Source organism: Vombatus ursinus, unplaced genomic scaffold, assembly GCF_900497805.2.
Source record: "Vombatus ursinus unplaced genomic scaffold, bare-nosed wombat genome assembly UNPS02014807.1, whole genome shotgun sequence".
Classification (NCBI taxonomy): domain Eukaryota; kingdom Metazoa; phylum Chordata; class Mammalia; order Diprotodontia; family Vombatidae; genus Vombatus; species Vombatus ursinus.
In genome coordinates, this window is record NW_020954585.1 from 63,421,309 (window position 1) to 63,441,992 (window position 20,684).

At 37.6% G+C, this 20,684-nt stretch overlaps 2 protein-coding genes and 1 pseudogene across 4 annotated transcripts in view; 2 read left to right on the forward strand and 1 right to left on the reverse strand.

Moving 5' to 3' along the window:
- Positions 1-9,211, forward strand: part of LOC114051936 (transmembrane channel-like protein 7) — a 71,169-nt gene extending 61,958 nt beyond the window's left edge. For 2 of the 3 annotated variants that reach the window (XM_027874359.1, XM_027874361.1), the window contains 2 exons: positions 1,018-1,096; positions 5,852-9,211. In XM_027874359.1, the coding sequence (XP_027730160.1) occupies positions 1,018-1,096; positions 5,852-5,926 (154 nt within the window). In that variant the 3' untranslated portion in view covers positions 5,927-9,211. The remainder of the gene's footprint in view (positions 1-1,017; positions 1,097-5,851) is intronic. The other variant, XR_003570199.1, reaches the window with a different exon arrangement.
- Positions 9,212-11,022: 1,811 nt separating this feature from the next.
- Positions 11,023-20,024, forward strand: LOC114051939 (5-demethoxyubiquinone hydroxylase, mitochondrial-like). The gene is made up of 6 exons (XM_027874363.1): positions 11,023-11,153; positions 14,576-14,754; positions 17,983-18,097; positions 18,178-18,317; positions 19,407-19,475; positions 19,826-20,024. Exons 1-6 carry the CDS (start codon positions 11,078-11,080, stop codon positions 19,901-19,903), a joined length of 657 nt encoding a protein of 218 aa, XP_027730164.1. The 5' UTR covers positions 11,023-11,077; the 3' UTR covers positions 19,904-20,024.
- LOC114051941 lies at positions 15,891-17,975 on the reverse strand (annotated as a pseudogene).
- Positions 20,025-20,684: the final 660 nt, after the last annotated feature.

A 20,684-nucleotide genomic window follows, 5' to 3' on the forward strand; every position in this document is an offset into this window, starting at 1 on the left:
TACAATTATTCCTATGCTTTCAAGTGTTTTTTAATGTATTTTTGTGAAAAGCAATCATATAATTTTTGTTATTGATGTAATAAATTATGCTAATAGTTTTCATTATGCTAAACCATCCCTGCATTCCTGGTATAAATCCTACTTGGACAAAATGTATAATCTTTGTGATATATTGTTTTAACCTCCTAGCTAGCATTTTATTTATGATTTTTGCATTCATATTTCTTAGTTAAATTGGTCTATAGTTCTCTTTCTCTGTTTTTGCTCTTCCTGGTTTAGGTATCAGATCACATTTGTTTCATAAAAGGAATTTTGTAGGACTCCTTTTTTGCTTATTATTCCAAATAATTTAATACTGGAATTAGTTGATCCTTAAATGTGTGGTAGAATTCACTTGTAAATCCATCTGGTGCTGATGCTTTTTTCTTAGGAAGCTGCTCATTTATGGTCTATTTGATTTCTTTTTCTAAAATAGGTTTATTTAGATATTCTAAATAATCTAGGTAATTTATATTTTTGTAAGTATGATTCCATTTCACTTAAATTGTTAAATTTATTGGCATATGATTGGGCAAAATAACTCCTAGTAACTGCTTTGATTTCATCTTCAGTGGTATATTCACCCTTTTCGTTTTTGATACCATTGATTTGGTTTTCTTCTCTAGTTTTTAAAAATCTTATAAACCAATGGTTTATCTGTTTGATTGTTTTTTCCCCCATAAAACTAACTCCAAGTTTATTTATTAATTCAACGGTTTTCTTACATTCAATTTTATTAATGTCACCTTTAATTTTTAGGATTTCCACTTTAATTGGGAATTTTTAATTTGTTCTTTTTCTAGTTTTTTCATTGCATACCCAGTTCATTGGTCTGCTCTTTCTCTATTTTATTGAAATAAGCATTTAGAGATATACATTTTTTTTCTGATTACTGCTTTTACTGCAAATAATGTTTTAAAATCCTTAAACTCATGTAGTATACTTTTTTTTTTTTTGCTCCCTTTCTTACTTTTGCAGCCTCATCATGTTCTACTTCATTGCCCTGGCTGGAGCACACAAACGGGTTGTAATTCAACTCAGAGAGCAGTTGGCTATGGTAAGGTGAAATCCAGAGTGTAATGATCCCAGAGGCCCATCTTTCCTCTATGGCCTATACAAAACCTACAGTTTTTCAGGGCAGAAGTGGAATGACTTTCTAGAAACTCTGCCTAGTGACCCAGCATAATGGGGACTTGGATAGTTTGTTCTTTGTACAGGTTTTTTTTACCTTGATCAGAAGGCGGTCACTATCATGGTGGTTTTTAATCCAGTCTTCTGAGTAAGAACGTGCTAAGATATATGACACTTAGGCTGATATACTTAGCAATAATTGTAGGGATACAGACTGACAGAGCAAATATCTCCCCAGAAAAACAAGAGGGCAAGGCTGATCTGCCAGACTTTTCTAAAGGAAAATCTGGCCAAGATGCTGACAGTGTTCCCTTGTATAAAGTGAACAAGTGGCTCTAAATTCATTATTATTAACATTTATTAAGCACCAGCAGTGTACATGGTACTTGGATGAGCTATTCAGTTAATGAACAAATATTTCATAAGCATTTACTATGCTGTAGGCATAGTGCTAGGTGCTGGAGACACAAAGAGGAAAAACAACAGCTCCTGCCCTCAAATGGCTTAGATTTGCTTAGGCATTTGAAGGTAGTAAGGGAAGGGTTAGTTTTGGAACAGAGATAGTAAGATTCTGGACCATAGGCAGCTAGGTGGCGCAATGGATAGAGCACCGCCCCTGAATTCAGGAGGACCCGAGTTCAAATCCTGCCTGAAACCAAACACTTGACATTTACTAGCTGTGTGACCCTGGGCAAGTCACTTAACCCCAATTGCCCCCCCCAAAAAAAAAACAAAAGAAAAAGAAAACAAAGATTCTGGACCTTAGAGAATGTAGAAAAGACAAGGTATAGCCCTAAAAGTTTCATTATAAATTATATGTAGCTGTGGAATGTAGCACAGGGAAAACTGCAAACGCCTCTTTTTTATTCTAACCCTTTAAGCACTTTTTATTCCCTTTAAAATTCCTATGATTTCTTGGTGGGAAATTTCTTTGACAGCTCCTAGGAAAGGTCAGTCTTGATCTTGTCATCTAGAAGGTAGTATGGTAGAAGGTCTCTCTGAATTTGAGGCAGCATTAGAAGAGGATGGGGTATGGGAAAGGGTTGGGGGGGCTGGGAGGTGTCTGACAGATTTAGAGTATAGTGTAGAATTCCAGAAATTCATAGTGTTAAGGGAGGGTTAAAAAAATTTGTAGCAGTTCTTCCTATTCACCTAATCTGTCCTTGTCCTCCTTTTTATACTCTGCTTCTCCCCTCTCTAGTACCTCTTCCTTCAGTTAGACCCTTTTTATTAACACTCAACCACAAGCAAAGTCAAAATCTAGATAACTGCTTATTCCATTTTACTTAACTTCATTCTTTTCTTTAAAAATTTTTTAACGTAATTTTTTTATTTTGAGTACCAAATTCCTTCCATCTCTCCTGTCCAACCTGTTGAGAAGGCAAACAATATAATACCTATTATATATGTGAAGTCATGTAAAACATGGTCCTATGACTTCATTCTTAACTAGTGAGTCAATACGTACTTATTAAGTACCTACTACATGACAGGTATTGTTCTAGGGACTAGAGACACAAAGATAAATAAGAAATGGGCCTTGATCACAAGAACTTTCCATTCTAACAAGGATAATTCATTATAGAACACAGAGTTTAGTTTGACCAAGTCAGTAGAGTGGGAAATCCATGTTACCAAATGGTTGTGTTCTGTTTCTTTGTTGGAAGTAAACAAGGAAGTCTTTAAGAATATCTGAATAAATACTATGCTTAAACAGCAAATACCTTAAGTGTGTAAAGAATCAAATCTGCTAGCATTTATTAATTGTCTATTACGTGTGTGCCACGCTAAACACTAGGGATGTAAAGAAAGAAAAATCCCTCCCTCCTCTGAAGGAGCCTCCCAATCTAATGAGGGACACAACATATAAATTTCTTTGTACAAATAAGATAAAGACAGGATAAATTGGAAATAATTTCAGATGGAAGCCAAAGCATTAAGAACCAGGAAAGGCCTCTTGAAGAAGATTTTAGTTGGAACATGAAGGAAGTCAAGAAGCTAGGAGGTAGAGATGAGGAGGGGCAGCATTCCAGGCTTGGAGGCCAGCCTGTGAAAATGCACTGAGGTCTGGAGATAGTTTGCCTGGATCACAGAATATATGACAGTGAGTAGGATATAAGAAGAATGGAAAAGTAGGAGGGGACCAGGCTATGAAGGGCTTTGGAAGTCAAACAGATGGCGGGGAGGGGGGAGCAAAAGGGTGGAGGGCGGGGTGGAGCAGAGCCAAGACGATAGAATAAAAGAGACTCCCCCAAATACCTGTAAAAAATGACTCTAAACAAATTCTAGAGCAGCAGAACCCACAAAAAGACAGAGTAAAACAAATTTCCAGCCCAAGACAACCTGGAAGATTCACAGGAAAGAGCTGTTGCACCAGGCTGAGAGAGGAGGGCAGCATCAACACAAACCATGCCAGCACAGACTGGGGGCCCCAGTGGACCTGGAGCAGGCCTCAGTGGACTGAATCATGGGCAACTGTGGCAGTTTCCAGACTTCTCAACCCACAAATGCCAAAGACAGCTTAGAAAGTCAGTAGGAAAGGTCTGTTGGACCTGGGTGGGAGAGGAGCATGGTCTGACCCCCCATCCCCACCCCAGCGCAGCCCTGGCAGCGGTAGCAGTTTCCAGAACTCAGCCCACAGATAGTAAGGGGATCAAACAACTGATCAGAAGGAGATTACAAGGATCTCTTTGTTGGCACTAAGGCAGGATTCTGTTGCTTTGCCCATACTTGGATCTGGTTCACATTCCTGGGTGGTGGTCCTGGGGTAAGGAGTAGCACTGGCATGGCAGAGCTTGTGGAAGCAGTGGAGAGGGAACCCTCCTCACAGTTCCAGGGCAGAAAAGAGTGTGTGTAGTCACTCATGGACCAGAACACAGGCCAGGAGAGGAGTAAACACTTTCTCCTTAGATTATACCACCTTGGAAGAACTGAAAACTTACAGGTCCTTAGAAGTATCTCTGAAAACAGCTGCACAAAACCCCTGAAGCTTGGGACACTACATTCTCCACACTGGAAGCAGGAACCTACCTTAACAGAATTAAAAAGTCGAGTAATTGCCTAGGAAAATGAACAAACAGCAGAAAAAATACTCAGACTATAGAATTTTACTTTGGTGACAAGGAAGATCAAAACATACCACTCAGAAGAAGACAACAAAGTCAAAGCTTCTACATCCAAAGCCTCCAAGAAAAATATGAATTGGTCTCAGGCCATGGAAGAGCTCAAAAAGGATTTTGAAAATCAAGTGAGAGAAGCAGAGGCCAAATTGGGAAGAGAATTGAAAGTGATGCAAGAAAATCATGAAAAACAAGTCAACAGCCTGCTAAAGGAGACCCAAAAAAATACTGAAGAAAATAACATCTTAAAAAATAGCCTAACCCAAATGGCAAAAGAGGTCCAAAAAGCTAATGAGGAGAAGAATGCCTTAAAAAGCAGAATTTGCCAAATGGAAAAGGAGATCCCAAAGCTCACTATAGAAAAAAATTCCTTAAAAATTAGAATAGAGCAAATGGAAGCTAATGACTCTATGAGAAACCAAGAAATTATAAAACAAAACCAAAAGAATGAAAAAATAGAAGATATTGTGAAGTATTTCAGTGGAAAAACAATTGACCTGGAAAATAGATGCCTGGAGTCAGGAAGAATCATTTTCCTGAGTTCAAATCCAGCCTCAGACATTTGCTAGCTGTGTGACTCTAGGCAAGTCATTTAACCCTATTTGCCCCAGTTTTCTTATCTGTAAAATGAGCTGGAGAAGGAAAAGGCAAGACACTCCAGTATCTTTGCCAAGAAAACCCCAGATGGCATTACTAAGAGTTGGACACAACTGAAAAACAACTGAACCACAACAACAAGCAGATCAAATGGTAACATGACAGCTGGTATTCTGGCATTAGCATGGTCTTGGTTTTAACTTTCTCTGTTATATTCATTTCTTCATCTAGTAATGTCATTTGAACAAGCATTTATTAAAACCATGCTATTGTAGAGTGCTGTGCTAGGCACTAAATAAGATAATGGAATTTAGGTAAAATATGATCTTTGTTCTCATAATTAAACTTTTTTTTTTTTTTTGGCTAGGCAATGGGGTTAAGTGACTTGCCCAGGGTCATACAGCTTGTAAGTGTCAAATGTCTGAGACTGGGTTTGAACTCAGATCCTCCTGACTCCAAGGCGGGAGCTCTATCCACCACATCACCTAGCTGCTCCTCCCCATAATTTTTACAGTCTAGTACCTTGCATGCAACCCAAGTCAGAAACGGAGCAGGCCAAAACTTCCAAGTCAATCAGCAGTGGGGTCAGGGAGTGGTCATTGTTTTTCCAGACTGGGTAAGATAGGGAGATACAGTTAAAGGAAAAGATTATTTAGTTTAAAATCATCAGTTTTCCTGGCCTAGCAGAGATTTCACACATTCATACAAGGGTAGATGAGGTGGTATAATGTAAGACTTAAACAACTGAGTGTTTTGTTTTATGCTACCCCATCAAAACTAGATTAATTATCATGAAGCTACCTAGTTATGAAATGTTGGGGGATGGGGAATGGGGGTGGGGAGAGTGTGTTGTCAGCTGGGTCTGGAATCCAACTAATTCCCTGTCAGTTAATTGTGTGACAAATGTTGTAGCCTCGAAAACAAGGTTATTGTATCTCCAAATGTATGTATGTATTTATTTTTAGGAAAGTCGAGACAAGCACTATCTCATTCGGAGACTTACAGCTGCTCAGGAAGAGATGAAAAACCGACCAAGCTGATTTTGAACACAGTTCTTTTTCCTTCCAAGCCAACTGAGCTACCATACTGAACCTCCAAAACTCATCTGTAGAATTTTGTACAAATACTAAATGTATTTTTCTAGAATTCAGGCATTTTCTGCACTGTGATACTATTATTGCTGCTGTACTTTTGGATTATGTCAGTGTTTACATAACCAATTTCTATTTGAGGATTTTGTAACCTGTAACAACAGTTTGAACTGAGACTGTGCTTGTAGAATCTCAGCTCAGTGACTATGAAAAATCTTTTAGGCTTAGGCTATTTAAGTTTTTGCAAGGGAAGAGGGAACAAAGAGAATTTTATCATTTTTTCAGACAATTTGAGAAATTTTGTTAAGTTAAATTTGAAGGCCATTAGTTCATGATACTGGACTGAAACTAACGAGCCAAATTCCCATGGCATAAAATGAACAACTTTTCCTATGACACTTTTTTATACTTCAGGGTTATGCTAACCCTACAATAGAGGTTGCTTTGTAAAATGAGATAAACTCCTAAACCATCATGTTGTTAGCAGTTGGTAAGAAAATTGGAAACAGTCATATAACTAGCATTAAACTTTTAAATTTTAGCCCCAGTTTGGTAAGATGAGATGCAAAAATGTCCATCATCTTACATATGAAGCTCCTGCATGACTTAAAATTATTTTTAGATAAGATAATAGATAACACTAGCCATGCTTTCTAACTTCTATGGCAGTGGAGGGGTAAAACAGGAATTTGTTTCAAGGAAATAGATGCCCTTTGAACTTTTACCTCTCTTTTAGGGCTGATCTGTGTTTTCTGGGAATAACACCTGTTGTTTCTAAAAGTGGAAGAAGGTAGAGTTTTCCTTAATTCTCTAAAGTCTATTTCCTTTTATGTTTTGTAGTCAGTACTTTTAAAGAACATTTCAAGCTTCAGAAATGTTCTGGGAAGCATGTTTGGATTTTGGGTTTTTTTTTTTTTGGAAGGATGTTTTAGGACGTGTTTTATATTTCTGTTTGGCTATGGATATGTGCTTTGGGATTATGCTGTCACACCTTTCACTTCATGCTAAATCCCTCTTACTCCAGATTGCAATACAACCTAACTCTCTCAGAGCCTTTTCAGATACAACAGTTTTAAAAATGTACTCAACTAGATTTTTGAGGAGGAGTTTAGCTTCCTTATAACACATACAAGCACATTTCAAAGTATTTTTTATTTGTTTATAATATTTATAATTTTTCTGTACATGTACATGTATTTAATGAAATATGACAGGAAATGATTTATAGCTCCTATTGTAGTAAAAATAAGAAATAGATGCCTTGAAATTCACTAATATTTGGCATTAAAGAGTTATTCTTTTGAGTTATTCCATGGCTTATCAACTAATACAACATTTTCAAAAAGGAGGGTTAAGGTCTAAATCTTTTTAATATATGCAAATCTTATTAAAGCAGCTTGTTTTCATTTAGTGTCTTCAGGCTTTTTTTTTTCCGGTGTGGTTATAATTGTTTTTCAAAGGCTATTTTAGTGATAATTTGGTGCTGTTTTTCTTTTTTTTCAAACACACTTTAGGTAGTAGCCTGAATTTCAGAAGAGGCTGATGAAGTTTTATAGAAATGATTGCTGATGCTGAAGAATATTGTTCAAGGATAATTTCTTCCTTTTATAGACGATTGATCCTTGTTTATAGAAGCATTTTCTGGTGTCTTGCCACAGAGTGCTTCCCCTTTCTGAGTGTAATCCCACTGCCAACCAACTGTTGTTTCCTTCTAATTCCACCAAGCTAGTTTATAATGAAAAGTAGTTTAAGATTGACTTGAGTTGCAGCAGGGATTTCTAACTCTTATCTTGTGATGACTACCAGAAGCAGGAGGTTTTCAGGAACCATCTTTCTTAAGGCCTTCTGCCTTGTATTCTTACCAATACAGGCTGCTTTTGAGTATGCAGAGGTTCATTATCCTCACTGAAAAGAGGAACTGCATCCATTTCTCACCACTGTCAACATTATTAGCAAGGCTAATTCCTATAGTTCCTGACAAGTGCTGTTTTCTGCTCTTTATTAATGGAAAAGCTCAAAATGAAGAATTACTGGGTTGTTTTTTTTCACTGTTTAAGAAATGCTGATTAATGTATTGTAGTGAAATGTTGACTTTTGTAAATATTACTTGGAATTTTTTGTCAAATTGTAACTTCTGGTTAGAGCTGTAGGATTAAAAGTATAGCTCTTCTCTACTTACTGTGTATTAAAACTATTAATAAAAAACAAAATATTTGAAATCTTAGAATGATTACATGTATGTTTAGACTCAGGGTTATTCTGTAAGGAAAAGATCCTGGAAATCTATTAGTTTTTAGTTACCCTTTTGCCTTCTCATGGAAGTAAGTAGAGAGTCTACTGTTATCTTCAAACAAAAGCTTTCCAGTGACCAGTTAGAGATTTTCTTTTTGGTGGAGGGAAAGGGAGAGTAGTTTTTAGATGTTCCTGAAAACATCTATTTATCCAATCCAATCAAATCACACCTAAAGCTCTAGCCATCAAAGTAGTTCTGGTTTCTTCTCACCAAAGAAAGAGAAATCTAGTCTTTAGTTGGCATTCTTCCACAGAGTGGTGAAGTGTAGATTTTTGCATTGGAAAACCTGATATTATTTACCTGACCATATTCATTCAACAAATATTTAAATAAGGCACTGTACTGAAGGAATAGGCAACTATGTCCCCATACCAACATGGTAACATAGAGAAGTAAGCTTCTGAACTTATCTTCCTTACATGGAACACTGTCAGCCTGTTTCAATTCAATTATATTCTATTCAGTTAAATATTAAGTGCCTAATTTGTTGAAGAACCAGAGGAAAAATGGCAGCCTCCACTCTCAAATGAATTGATGGTTGTGTTGGTAGGTTTTGCTTAACCATTTTTCTATTATAAGGGGAGACTCATGGGGGAATGTGGGAAGTAAATATATCCAGAAATCACTGTGATATAAAAACAAAAGGCATGAATAAACTTTCAAAGAAAGAAAATAAGTACTGGAGGGGAGATGCCAGAAGTACAAAGAAAATTTAAGTGTAGGGTATGGTGGTGGCAAGGAGGGAACTAAAGTGCTCTTGGAAAATTTGAAGAGAACACTTTTAAAAAATGGAGGGAGACAGGTGATCTAACCTTTAAAGAGAAATTTAGGCTCAAATATACAATGGAAAAAATGGTTATGTCAGAAATATTATATTGGAGAAAAGGATTCCTTCCTTTCCCCACCCCACCTTTCTTTTATTATTTGGAGAAATATTCATTGCTCATGGGTAACATGAATGAAGCATTATTTTGCTTTTATTAAAACCTATTTATGTGAAGATTGTTTTGTAATTGTGTTCATATAGTTCCTATGTATGTCATGATAGGTCGACTCTGAAGTATTTTTTTACTGTCTGTATTTTATTTTTTAATTCTTAATTTGTTTTTAATATTTCAAAAAATAGGTCCAAATTATCTCTTCCACCCTTTCACCCCATTGAGAAGGCAAGCAAAATACCAGTTGTGTACATGTGATGGCAAGCAAAACATTTCCACATTAGCCATGCTGCAAAAACAAAACAAAATACAATAAAAAGCATGAAAGAAAGTGAAAAAATTACGCTTCTATCTGCATTCATAGTCTATCAGTTCTCTCAGGAGATGGATGGCATTTCTTATCATGGGTCCTTTGGAATTGTCTTAGATCATTGTCTTGATCAGAGTAACTGTTAAAATTGATTATCTGAAATAAAAAGGAAAAACGGAGAACAAAGTTACATAGCTATCTACCATTTCATCTGCAAAGTTTAGTATTTGCATATTAAACCAGGTCACCTGATTCTTCAGAGGTCAGAGACAAGGAGTGACTTAAAGAAATGATTTTTATAACAAAAAAGAGGAATTGGAAAAATTATAGAAATTTGTTTTCAACATAATTCCATTGGACAGCTAGTTAGCTTCTCCCAAACTCTCTTAATCCTTTCCTCCAGGTAATACCTTTTGTAACCAGAAAGTGTACTGGGAAGAGGTGGTCAGTGGTCAGCAGTCACCCTCCCACGTTCCTCAGCAGAGTCCATTACTCAACTTAGACTCTAGCTAAAAAAAAAGAAAACTTAACCTCTGGTTAACCTTTCTCCAGGGGCTAGAAGGGAGAGCTTGGCCTCTGATTAACTCCCCTGTTTGCTAGAAAGGGGGACTTCGCCTTTTGAAAAACCTTATTATTTTATTCTTACCATATTGCTCTATTGTGCACAATATTCCCCTGGTTCTGCTCACTTCATTCTGCATCAGTTCTTATAGGTGGTCTTAAGTTTTTCTGAAACCATCCCCTTCATCATTTCTTATAGCACAATAGTATTCCATGAGAATCATATACCACACCTTGTTCAGCCATTCCCCATCTGATGGGCATCCCCTCAATTTGCAATTCTTTGCCACCACAAGAAGACCTGCTATAAATATTTTTGTACATGTAAGTCTTTTCCCCTTTTGATCTCTTTGGGATACAGATACTACTAAGTGGTATTGCTGGATCAGCTTTATAGCCCATTGGGCATAGTTCCAAGTTGTTGTCCAGAAGGGGTGGGGACCAGTTCATTAACTTCACCAAAAGCGCATGAGTGTCCCTATTTTTCCACATCCCCTCCAGCATTTGTCATTTTTCTTTTCTGTCACGTTAGTCAATCTCATAGGTGTGAAGTCCGCCCCATTTTTCTTGCCATCCGTAAGCACACTAGTAGCAAGAGAAATTTATGATGACTCATGCTCTCGCCTAACAAAGTTACCGATCTGGGTCTCGAACCCCTGACTTTGCTCCCCTACTTTATCTCCCCAAGCGCAGGGGTGTCTCGATCTCCAAGGCAGCCCAAGGAGCGCTCGCCCTACATTGGTCTGGCTCTCTGCCAATAGAAACCCTGGCTAGAGCTTCCCGGCCACGAGGAACTGCGGCCAGGATAAGGAAGCTGTAACCGACTCGGAACGGGGAGAAAGTTTCTCCTCCTAGGACACCACCGCCCCACCCGAGCGCCGCGGAGGAAGGGCTCCGTCATAAGCGTGCGCCCACGGCGCGCCCCCAGGGCCGTCATCAGGAGGCGCCCAGAGCTGTTTCACCTGTTTCTCGGAGGAGAGGCGGCTGGGGTCAGGACGATGGAGGGCTGCGCAGGAGCGGCTGCGACTTCTCTGCTCCGGCGGCTGTGCTCTGGAGCCCGGAGCTTCCCGGCAGGTAAAGAGGGAGGAGCGGAGTCTCCGAGGGCATGTCCCTAAAACAAACCTGTGGAAGTATGTGCTACTGTATTATCCCTATTTTACAGAGGAGGAAACTGAGACTGAGAGAGAATAAGTGACTTTGTGCAAGGTGACACAGCTAGTGTCTTGGCGAAAGATTCAAACCTTCTTGACTGCAAGCCCAGTTCTTCATAAACTGGGCTACCTGGCCGGGCATACTTTTTATCACATGTAGGCACACCTTGCCAAAGAGATTGACTAAAGGGAAGAAATAGGGTTGGGGACTGGAGTTGTGATTTCATTGGTATAAGAAACTCACAGGTAAGGAAGCACCTTTCCTACAAGTTACAGAGTTGTCTAGACTGTAGAGCACGACAAGTTTAACTTGCTGAGGGGTTATGCCCTACTATATGTCAGTGGAGGCACTTGAACTCAGGTCTTCTTGGTTCCAAGGCCAGCTTTCTATCCACCATACATGTAGATTCATGAAGAAGGAAAAGAAAAAATGCTTACAGGTATTAGACTAACAAATTGTTTCCAGATAGGTGCCTGTGTGCTTGAGTTGACATGCCTGGATGTAGAAACACCAAAATGTTCCCTCTCCATCAGAAACAAGCTTTTGCTGAGAACATATTATATACCTAGTACTGTACTAGACACATTCAGGTGTACAGAAGAAGTCTAAAAAGCATTATACATGCCCATAAGAACTTTACAACCATTTAGCACCTTAAGAAAGTTTATATAGTATAATCCAAAAGACAAGCTGAATCCATATATATAGTAGACAGTAGGTAATTTCAGTTCAGTAAACATTAAGTTCCAATTATATGCAGGGTATCCTGTTTGGTACAGTATATGGGTGTGAAATCAAAACTTAAAAAAAATTACCAGTAACTCTTTGGTAAGAACCAATCAAATTTTGTGACAAAATATTGGCTCACAGGTAGAATGCAGGGTATATATGTTGTTGTTGTAATTGTTCAGTTGTGTCTGACTCTTGGTGACCTCATTTGGGTGCTGGTTTGGTTTTTTTTTGGCAGAGATGTTGGAATGGTTTTTCATTTCTTTCTCCAGCTCATTTTACACATGAGGAAACTAAGGCAAACAAGGTTAAGTGACTTGCACAGCTAGTAAGTGTCTGAGGCCAGATTTGATTTCAGGACAGTGAGTCTTCCTGACTCAGGTCAGGTACTCCGTCCATGGTACTCCATCCACTTCACCACCTAGCTGCCCAAGGGTTGCTGTTTGTCCTTCGTTCTCAAAGAGTACCATGACATCAGGAAGGTGGTGCTATGACATGCAAGTGAATTGGATTTAAGTGAGGGAGGGCTGTGCAAAGTCACCAGCCTCACTTTCACCTCCAGAGCTGTCTGGGTCCAGTGGCCAGATATGGATCAGGACAACTGGAGATGGCCCAGGATACAGTGGGGATCCTTGGCCTTTTCAAGCTAAGGTCCTTAACAGGTCTCTGTTTGACTGAGGCAAAGCCTATTCAGTGATTAAGGCTTAATAAGAAATGAAGCAAAGAGTGACTTCTTAAAAAATAAGTCCAGGAGGAGAATACTCTCAGGGTTTCTGGCCAAAACAGAAACCATTGCTATTTACATTAGGGGCCCGAACAATGAACAGGTAGGGCTTGTTCTAGGACCTATTATTGGCCAATCCATGAGAGCCAGAGTGATTGGGGGTTAAGGCTGGTCTTTAAGAGAAAAGGAGAAAAAAAAAAGTTTCACAGATTGAAAATTCACATTCTCTTTGGGCAGAGCACCTGCAGGTAAGGGCACATCCTTACCTAGGGCATACCCTATGTGGATAGAGGGAAAGAAAGCCCTACTTGGTCATGATCGGCCTAGAATGAATGTAAATAGCGGTTCTTTCTGTTTTGGCCAGAAACCCTTAAGGTCTCCCCCTTCCAGATTTTTTTTTGAAGAGGTCATTCTTTGCTTCATTTCTTATTCAGTCTTAATCACTGAATAGGCTTTGCCTCAGTCAAACAGAGACCTGTTAAGGAAGTTAGCTTGAAAAGGCCAAGGATCCCCACTGCATCCTGGGCCATCTCCAGTTGTCCTGGTCCATATCTGGCCATTAGACCCAGATGGATTTGGAGGTGAAAGTGAGGCTGATGACTTTGCACAACCTTCCCTCACTTAAATCCAATTCACTTGCACGTCATGGCATCACCTTCCTGCTGTCATGGTTCTCTTTGAGAAGGAAGACAAACAGCAACCTCTGTGAGTAGAAAAGAAGCTGCCCACTGGGGACCAAACTGGAACTGGCCAGTTGGGCAACAAACCAACCTACTTTTCTTCCTTCCTTCCTTCTTTCCTTTCTTGCTTCCTTCCTTCCCTCCCTCCTTCCCTCTCTTTTCTTTCCCTCTGTCCAGCTGCCTTAATAGCTTGTTTATAGGGAACTTCTGTATGTATAAATATATATTTATATACACATAGGTTCCCTATATATATATATATATACACACATACATACATACACACACACACATATATACACATTACATTTTGTATGTGTACACACATATAAACGTGTGTGTGTATACATATATATATATATATATATATATATATATATTTTGTAGATTGTTCAGCGCTTTCAGTCACGTCAACTCTCTGTGACTCCATTTGAGGTTCTCTTGGCCAGGATACTGGAGTGGTTTGCCATTTCCTTCTTTAGCTCGTTTTACGGATGAGGAACTGAGGCCAACAGGGTTAAGTGACTTGCCCAGGGTTACACAGAAGTGTCTGAGGCTGGATTTGAACTTAGGAAGATGAATCTTCCTGACTCAGGCCTAGTACTCTATCTACTATGTTACCTAGCTTCCCATTTTGTATATACATATTTTGTGTGTGTACACACACATATATACACATACATACACACATATGTATGCACACACACACAAAAATATATACACATATATATATATAGGTATGTGTATAGTACTTAAGCTTAGATGTAGTCTAGAAAGTAGTATGAGATAAAGCCAGAAAGGTAGAGTGATACCAGGTTGTGGAGAAACTTGAATGCTAGGATAAGGAATTTGAACTTTATTTAGGAGGCAGTAGGACTATTAAGGTTTATCAGTAGATAAGTGACATCATAAATACTTGTTGAATGATTAGATCTAGTCTTGAGGGAGATGAATCTGGCAGTAGAGTGAGGTTGATTGGAAGGGACAGAAAGTGGAAATGTTAAAACTTGTTTGGAAGCAACAGCCCTTGCAGGTGGTATTGAGAACAATTAAGAGGAGACAGTAGAGAGATGTGGATAGATTTGAGAGAAAATCAATAGAAAATTAAATACATATACCAGTAAAGTGAAGATTTAAGTCTTATCTGATCTTTAAGAAAAATCACCTTTGTTATAACTTTACATTCTCACAAAGTACAACTTGTTTTATAGGTTATGCAAGAAGTGCCAGTATCAGATTTTGCAGTACAGGAAAGACCTATGAAAAGATCAACCATGCCACTATAGATCGTATCATCCGGGTGGATCATGCAGGGGAATATGGAGCAAACCGCATATATGCTGGACAAATGGCTGTACTAGGTAGAACAAATGTTGGGCCAGTTATTCAGGTCTGTATATATGAATCTTTGCCCCTTATACTTTGTTCCACTGAAGTACTTATTTGATTATACGTAAATATATTATAGTTGTATTTTGTAGATAATTCTAGTTCTTTTTGTTTTATTCCCCCTGTTAAGTGGTATTTGAGGAAAAGAATAAGCCAGTTTATAAGGGGGGGGGACTAAAAAGGTGGAAACTTTCAATGTTTTTCCTTTTACTCCAACTATATTGACTTGTGTACTTTACATTTGATTTTTTAAATTATTGATTATATTTAAAAATTGTTTATGTAGTTAATTATATACTGAATTGTAAATGAATATTATACATTAATCCCCTTTTGGTCGGTGATTCCTTGCTGCACTGTAGCACATCCAATTATATTGCAAAAAGTTAGCAATTCCCCACCCCTTTAATAAAGAAAACAATTATTGATATTACAGAAAATATTATAAGGTTTATAAACATGAAATGAAAATTTCTCCTTCAACTTCAAAGTGCTTTCCATGCAGAATTAAGCACTTTTCTTATTTAACTGAGTGCACTACTAAGTCCAGGGTAGGATCTTAATTAATAATTATAATAGGCTCTTGGATCATAAAACTAGACTTTACAAATAAAAGACTGAAAGTAATCATGCAACCCTCTTACTACTACTGGGTATACCCATTGTGTCACCTATCCATTCTGCCTTTCCAGAATACCATTCAAGACATCAAAAAATTATTAGACTTAAAATGATAAATGTACATGTAATGAAGACACAAACTGCTAAATGACACTACTACTAGTAATGACTGTGCTCCGTGAAAGCACCTTTAAAAAGAGCCTATGTGGTGAGAGATAAGTGTCTAAAGATTCAAAATGAATTAAGAATATTGAATAACAATATAATTCTAAACTCAGAAGCTGCCTCAAGATTAGGTGCATCTTCAGTTAGTGTAACAGGAAAAAAGGGCAATGGATTTTATTTTATTAATTGCATCCACTCACAAATTGACCGAAGGTCACCAGATGTGTAGACACAGTGAGATTTTTTTTTGCAATCTTTAATTGTAATGATGATAAAGGAATATATCTATTTAAAAACAAAACCAGAACTTGGATGGAAAAATTTATATTTTTTATTTTCACTAACCTCTAAGTGAAATCTTTTCCTCCAATTATGAATGTAGGCAAATGACCATGATAGTATTGTGATAGTGCCTGGTACTTTGTCACCAATAAAAATCACAGATATTTTCATATCATATTAAAAAAAAACCAAATAGCTATTTTTGTCTAGATTAAGAGATGGCACCAAGCTTGGGATTCAGATTTTGGGTGGCCACATGTGGCGCTACTTCGGTGATCCAGGGTTTGTCTATAATTCTGGCTATAAGGTTGTCCTTCTCTACAATCCCAATAATCCATGTTTGCTGACCTTCCCCATATTTTGGGGACTTAATCTCTGCACAGAATCAAGCTGCCTGCTCATGTGGTAAACAGATGAGAAAGCCTCCTGATGTCTCTGGGCAGGTTCCATGCATAAGGCCAAACATGTTTCCATAGGCCTTAATAACAGCAGCCATCTTGGCAAACACTGGAAGGTTGTGGATGACAAAGGACACTTCATTCCTTTGTTGCTTAGTAAGATTCTAATGTCCCAAATATCCCCATAGAATAAATTAGCAAGTGAGAAATAATTCACTTTAATTCTGTAAGAACTTTGTAAAATAACAAGCCCAATATTCCAAACCCTGTGATGTCCGTGGCTGCATGCACATTAAAAGTATGCATAAGCCCAGCAGCTGTTCAGTTGAGCTTTGCCATGGTCATCATTGCTTCTTGATGTGCCAACTCCACATCTTCCTGGGCGACCACAAGTTTAATTTTATTCTACTTTTCTGGTTCTGAAATATCCAGCCACTGGTGCACAGTTACGGCTACTTGTATTTTGTCAACTCAAGCATGTCTCTTGGCACTGCATTGTCAGGCATGATAAACTCATTGGGCTGACAGACTGTTGTAGCCACTCCATCCAACATGATCCAGGGATTCAATACTGTTTGGCCACCAGTTACAGATGTTCCTGCTTCTTCTGCAGCATCTTTAAAATCCTGTATAATTAGGGGCATCACTTTGTCCCTTTCCTTGTCTGTCATTTTATTACTGATTCCAAGGAGCATCAACATGTTGTCACATTCATTGACACCCATGGCATAAAAGTCACTTTGAACATTGGCACAGGCTGTTCAGCCCATCATGTAAGGACCATCCACAATAGGATAAATGTAATCTGTGGTCTGAACAAAGGAAAGACCACCATGTCTCAATGGAATAACCAAGTGTCCATTCCAGTGCCTAGCCTTGGCATAACTGCTTCCAAAAACTGTTCATCTTCCTGGAAGTGAGTCTCTTGTAAGGATTCCAGCAATTTCTGTAGGATATCTTATGGTACCTTCAGCCTGTGCTCTTCAGTTCAGTGAATCAGATTAGCCAGAAACTGTTGTCCAGTTCATAACTTTCTGGTTAAAGGATTCCCAAACAGACATAGCTCTTAGGCACACACGCTCACAGTTTAGGCTTCCGCCCCCCCTAGTCTGTTGATGTCTTGCCTGGTCTACCAATTCGCTTTTTACCCTCCTCTTCCTGAAAACCACTTTACATTTGATTTTATCATGATGTTTACTAGTCACCAATGAGAGGAATCCAAGGTAAAAGCCAAAACTGACAAACAATTAGCCTTGCCTTAATTGAGATTTTTGTGAGAAGTATGAGGTACTTTATTTATTACATCCTAGCAGCCTGGAATCAAATGACTACCTATTTTTCTGACCTTTCAGATTTTAAAATAAGCAAAGTAGATCTCGTTCTTAGTATTCCCATCAGTACAGATCTTTTATCTCATATAAATACTGTGGTATTTCCGGAAAAGCTATGGTATAAACTAATTTGGAAATGAACTAAATCTGTACTTCATGATATTAGTCTCTCTCTTCCTACTCTGAGTCTCTTTTTTGAGATGATGTTTTCTTTTTTTAAAAGTGAATTATTTAGGTTGAAGTGGGGCAACATTAAATGTAAAACATATGCAGAGGCAGAGAGGAGAGAGAAGTCTTTTCCTCACATTTCTACCTTGAGTTCCCTTTAATTGTATAGACTGAGAAAATGCAGTTTCCATAGCACACAGTATGAGCCTTGTTAGGTGTGTCTGTGGGGTGGTTGGATTCTCTCTTAATTTATTTCTCCTGCAGAAAATGTGGGATCAAGAAAAGGACCATTTGAAAAAGTTTAATGAGTTGATGGTTACATTTAGAGTCCGACCAACTATTCTGATGCCCTTTTGGAATGTAATGGGATTTGTATTGGGTGAGTATCTATTTAAGTGAATTTATTTTACCTAAAGGAGGCTAAGAATGGAATATGACTTAGAGTATGGACAATTTCAGGTGCTGGAACAGCCTTACTTGGGAAGGAAGGGGCAATGGCTTGCACTGTGGCTATAGAAGAGTCAATAGCACACCATTATAACAACCAGATGAGGACATTAATGGAAGGGGATCCAGAAAAGTATGAAGAACTCCTTCAGGTGCTTAGTTTTGTTTTGGAATTTGACTGATTTAGAAAAGGGTGTATGTAAAAATTGGTATTAATTAAAAATAAATTTGAAGGGATCTTAGAGATTTTTATTTTATAGGAAACTGAGGTCTAGATTTTTGAATGACTTGCTGAAAGTTTCACTGGTTGTTAGTGGAAGAGCTGGGACAAGATTCTAGTCCAGAGTGCTTTCCACTACATCACTTGTTGGCAGATTCTGAACAAATGCCTTTAGCATAAACAGAGGTCAAACAAAAAAATGAAGAGAATCTTTTAGTCAATTTCCAAACAAAATATATAGAATTATTTTGTCATTATGAACAACATATATTTAGCATCCATGTCTTTACCATCCAAATCTTTTAAAATGTTTCTACTTTAATATCTTTATTTCTTTGTGTTTAGAGATATCTGATTTCATGTGATCTACTTCTTGAAGCCAATTTAGTTGCAAGGTCAAAAGTGCCAAAGTCTTTATAAGACAGGCAGCTAAGCAGTGGTCTGTCACATTTTTTATCCTTTTTCTACCTTACTTGTGGGCCTAACTCAGAAAAAAAAAATTATATCATATACAGTCAGTCTTTGGCCCTTGCTTAATGTAATATACAAAACATCAGTAAAAGTAAATGCATTCTATAACTAACATTTATCTTCTAATATAAGATGTCCCAAGAGAATTGAAAAGAAATGTATACTGAGGGTTGGCACTATCACATAAGATAATATACGTGGAATGCTTGGTAAACCAAAAAGTACTATATAAAAATTAGATATTGTAATAATTTTTACATTTGCATAGTGCTTTGTAGTTTACAGAATAGTTTCCTTACAACAATTCTATGAGGTTTTTAAGTAGTAATATTATCCCTATTTTACAGATCAGGATACAATCTCATACAGGTTAAATATTTGTCCCAAAGTCATGCCAGCAGTCTCAGGAGCAGAGCTAGGATCTAAACCCAAGTCTTCTCAATTGAAATCTAGTGTTCTTTCTGAGATTCCAGACTCTCTGAAGACATGATTTGTATTTTCTGTCCCATAAAATGCTATTGCTGTCTTGCTATTATTTTTATTTAACCAGATAATTAAAAAATTTCGGGATGAGGAGCTAGAACACCATGACACGGGGCTTGACCATGATGCAGAATTGGTAGGTACCTGTCATTTATATGTTGCTATTGGTGCCTTGGCCACTGCTATTTGGAAAGTAAAGTGGTTGCCAGAGAAAATGGACTTAAGGAGAAAAATTATGATACATTACTCATGAGTAAATTATTCAGTTGGGAGTCCTGTTTTTTGTTCTTCCTTAATATAATTCTTCCCAGTGTCCTTTCTTCCCCCAAGTATGAGGAATGAGCAGTTCTTGTCATTTTACAAAGTTCTTACAGAATTAAAGTGAATTTTTTCTCACTTGCTAATTTATTCTGTATCTTTGATATCTATATCTCTTGCAACTCTTCATTGCACATCTAATAAAATCAATCTTATATTTCTTTTTAGGCACCAGCATATGCCATCTTGAAAGGTGCTATTCAGGTTGGATGCAGAGCGGCAATATATTTATCGGAACGAATTTAAAATAGTTATTTGTGACATTATGTAAAAGATGATAGTAACTGAAGGAGTTTTATTTGCACATGTGAGCTTTATAATTATTGTGAATTTTGTTAATAAATTGAATAATTCTACTCTGAAAAAATCTTTGATTTTTCTATATACTGCCTTCATGTGACATTCAGATATTTGATATTACAACTGACATTACAACAGAGTTATTCCTACTTTGGTCTCATCTTTAATCATTAGATTTGGATGATCACCAAACTAACAGAAAAATTTAAAAGAACAGAATCAGAATTCCTTGGCATCATAAATTACAGTCATTTAGAAACATTAGTATATTTTAAGATTGATGTGTCAAGGAGGCAGCTAGGTGGTGCAGTGGATACAGCACTGGCCCTGGAGTCAGGAGGATCTGAGTTCAAATGTGGCCTCAGATACTTGACGCTTCCTAGCTGTGTGACCCTTGGCAAGTCATTTAACCCCAATTGCCTCACAAAAAAAAAAAAAATTGATGTGTCAAGACTTTTTTTTTCAGTATTCTCTGTCAAATCAGAATGCTTACTTCATGAAGAATGGAAGGTGCTCTTTCATTTTTTTTATAAAACTATCTTTTGGAAAGTTTCTTAGTGCCCTTTAGAGAAATTGATGCAACGTGACTAAAATGATCATATTTGTATCTTTTATGATTTAAGATTCTTGGGATTCAGACAGATTAAGTGGTAATAAAATGCTTGAGGACAAGTACTGTTTTTTAGAGTGCTAGCCTTCCACATAGACATAGCACAGCATCTTCCAC

What these genes read in the sequence shown, in the direction of transcription:
- LOC114051939 (XM_027874363.1), top strand. Translation starts at nt 11,078, where the DNA reads ATGGAGGGCTGCGCAGGAGCGGCTGCGACTTCTCTGCTCCGGCGGCTG. An exon ending in AGCCCGGAGCTTCCCGGCAG is followed by an intron (nt 11,154 to 14,575) that starts GTAAAGAGGGAG and finishes CTTGTTTTATAG; the next exon opens with GTTATGCAAGAAGTGCCAGT. An exon ending in ATGTTGGGCCAGTTATTCAG is followed by an intron (nt 14,755 to 17,982) that starts GTCTGTATATAT and finishes TTTCTCCTGCAG; the next exon opens with AAAATGTGGGATCAAGAAAA.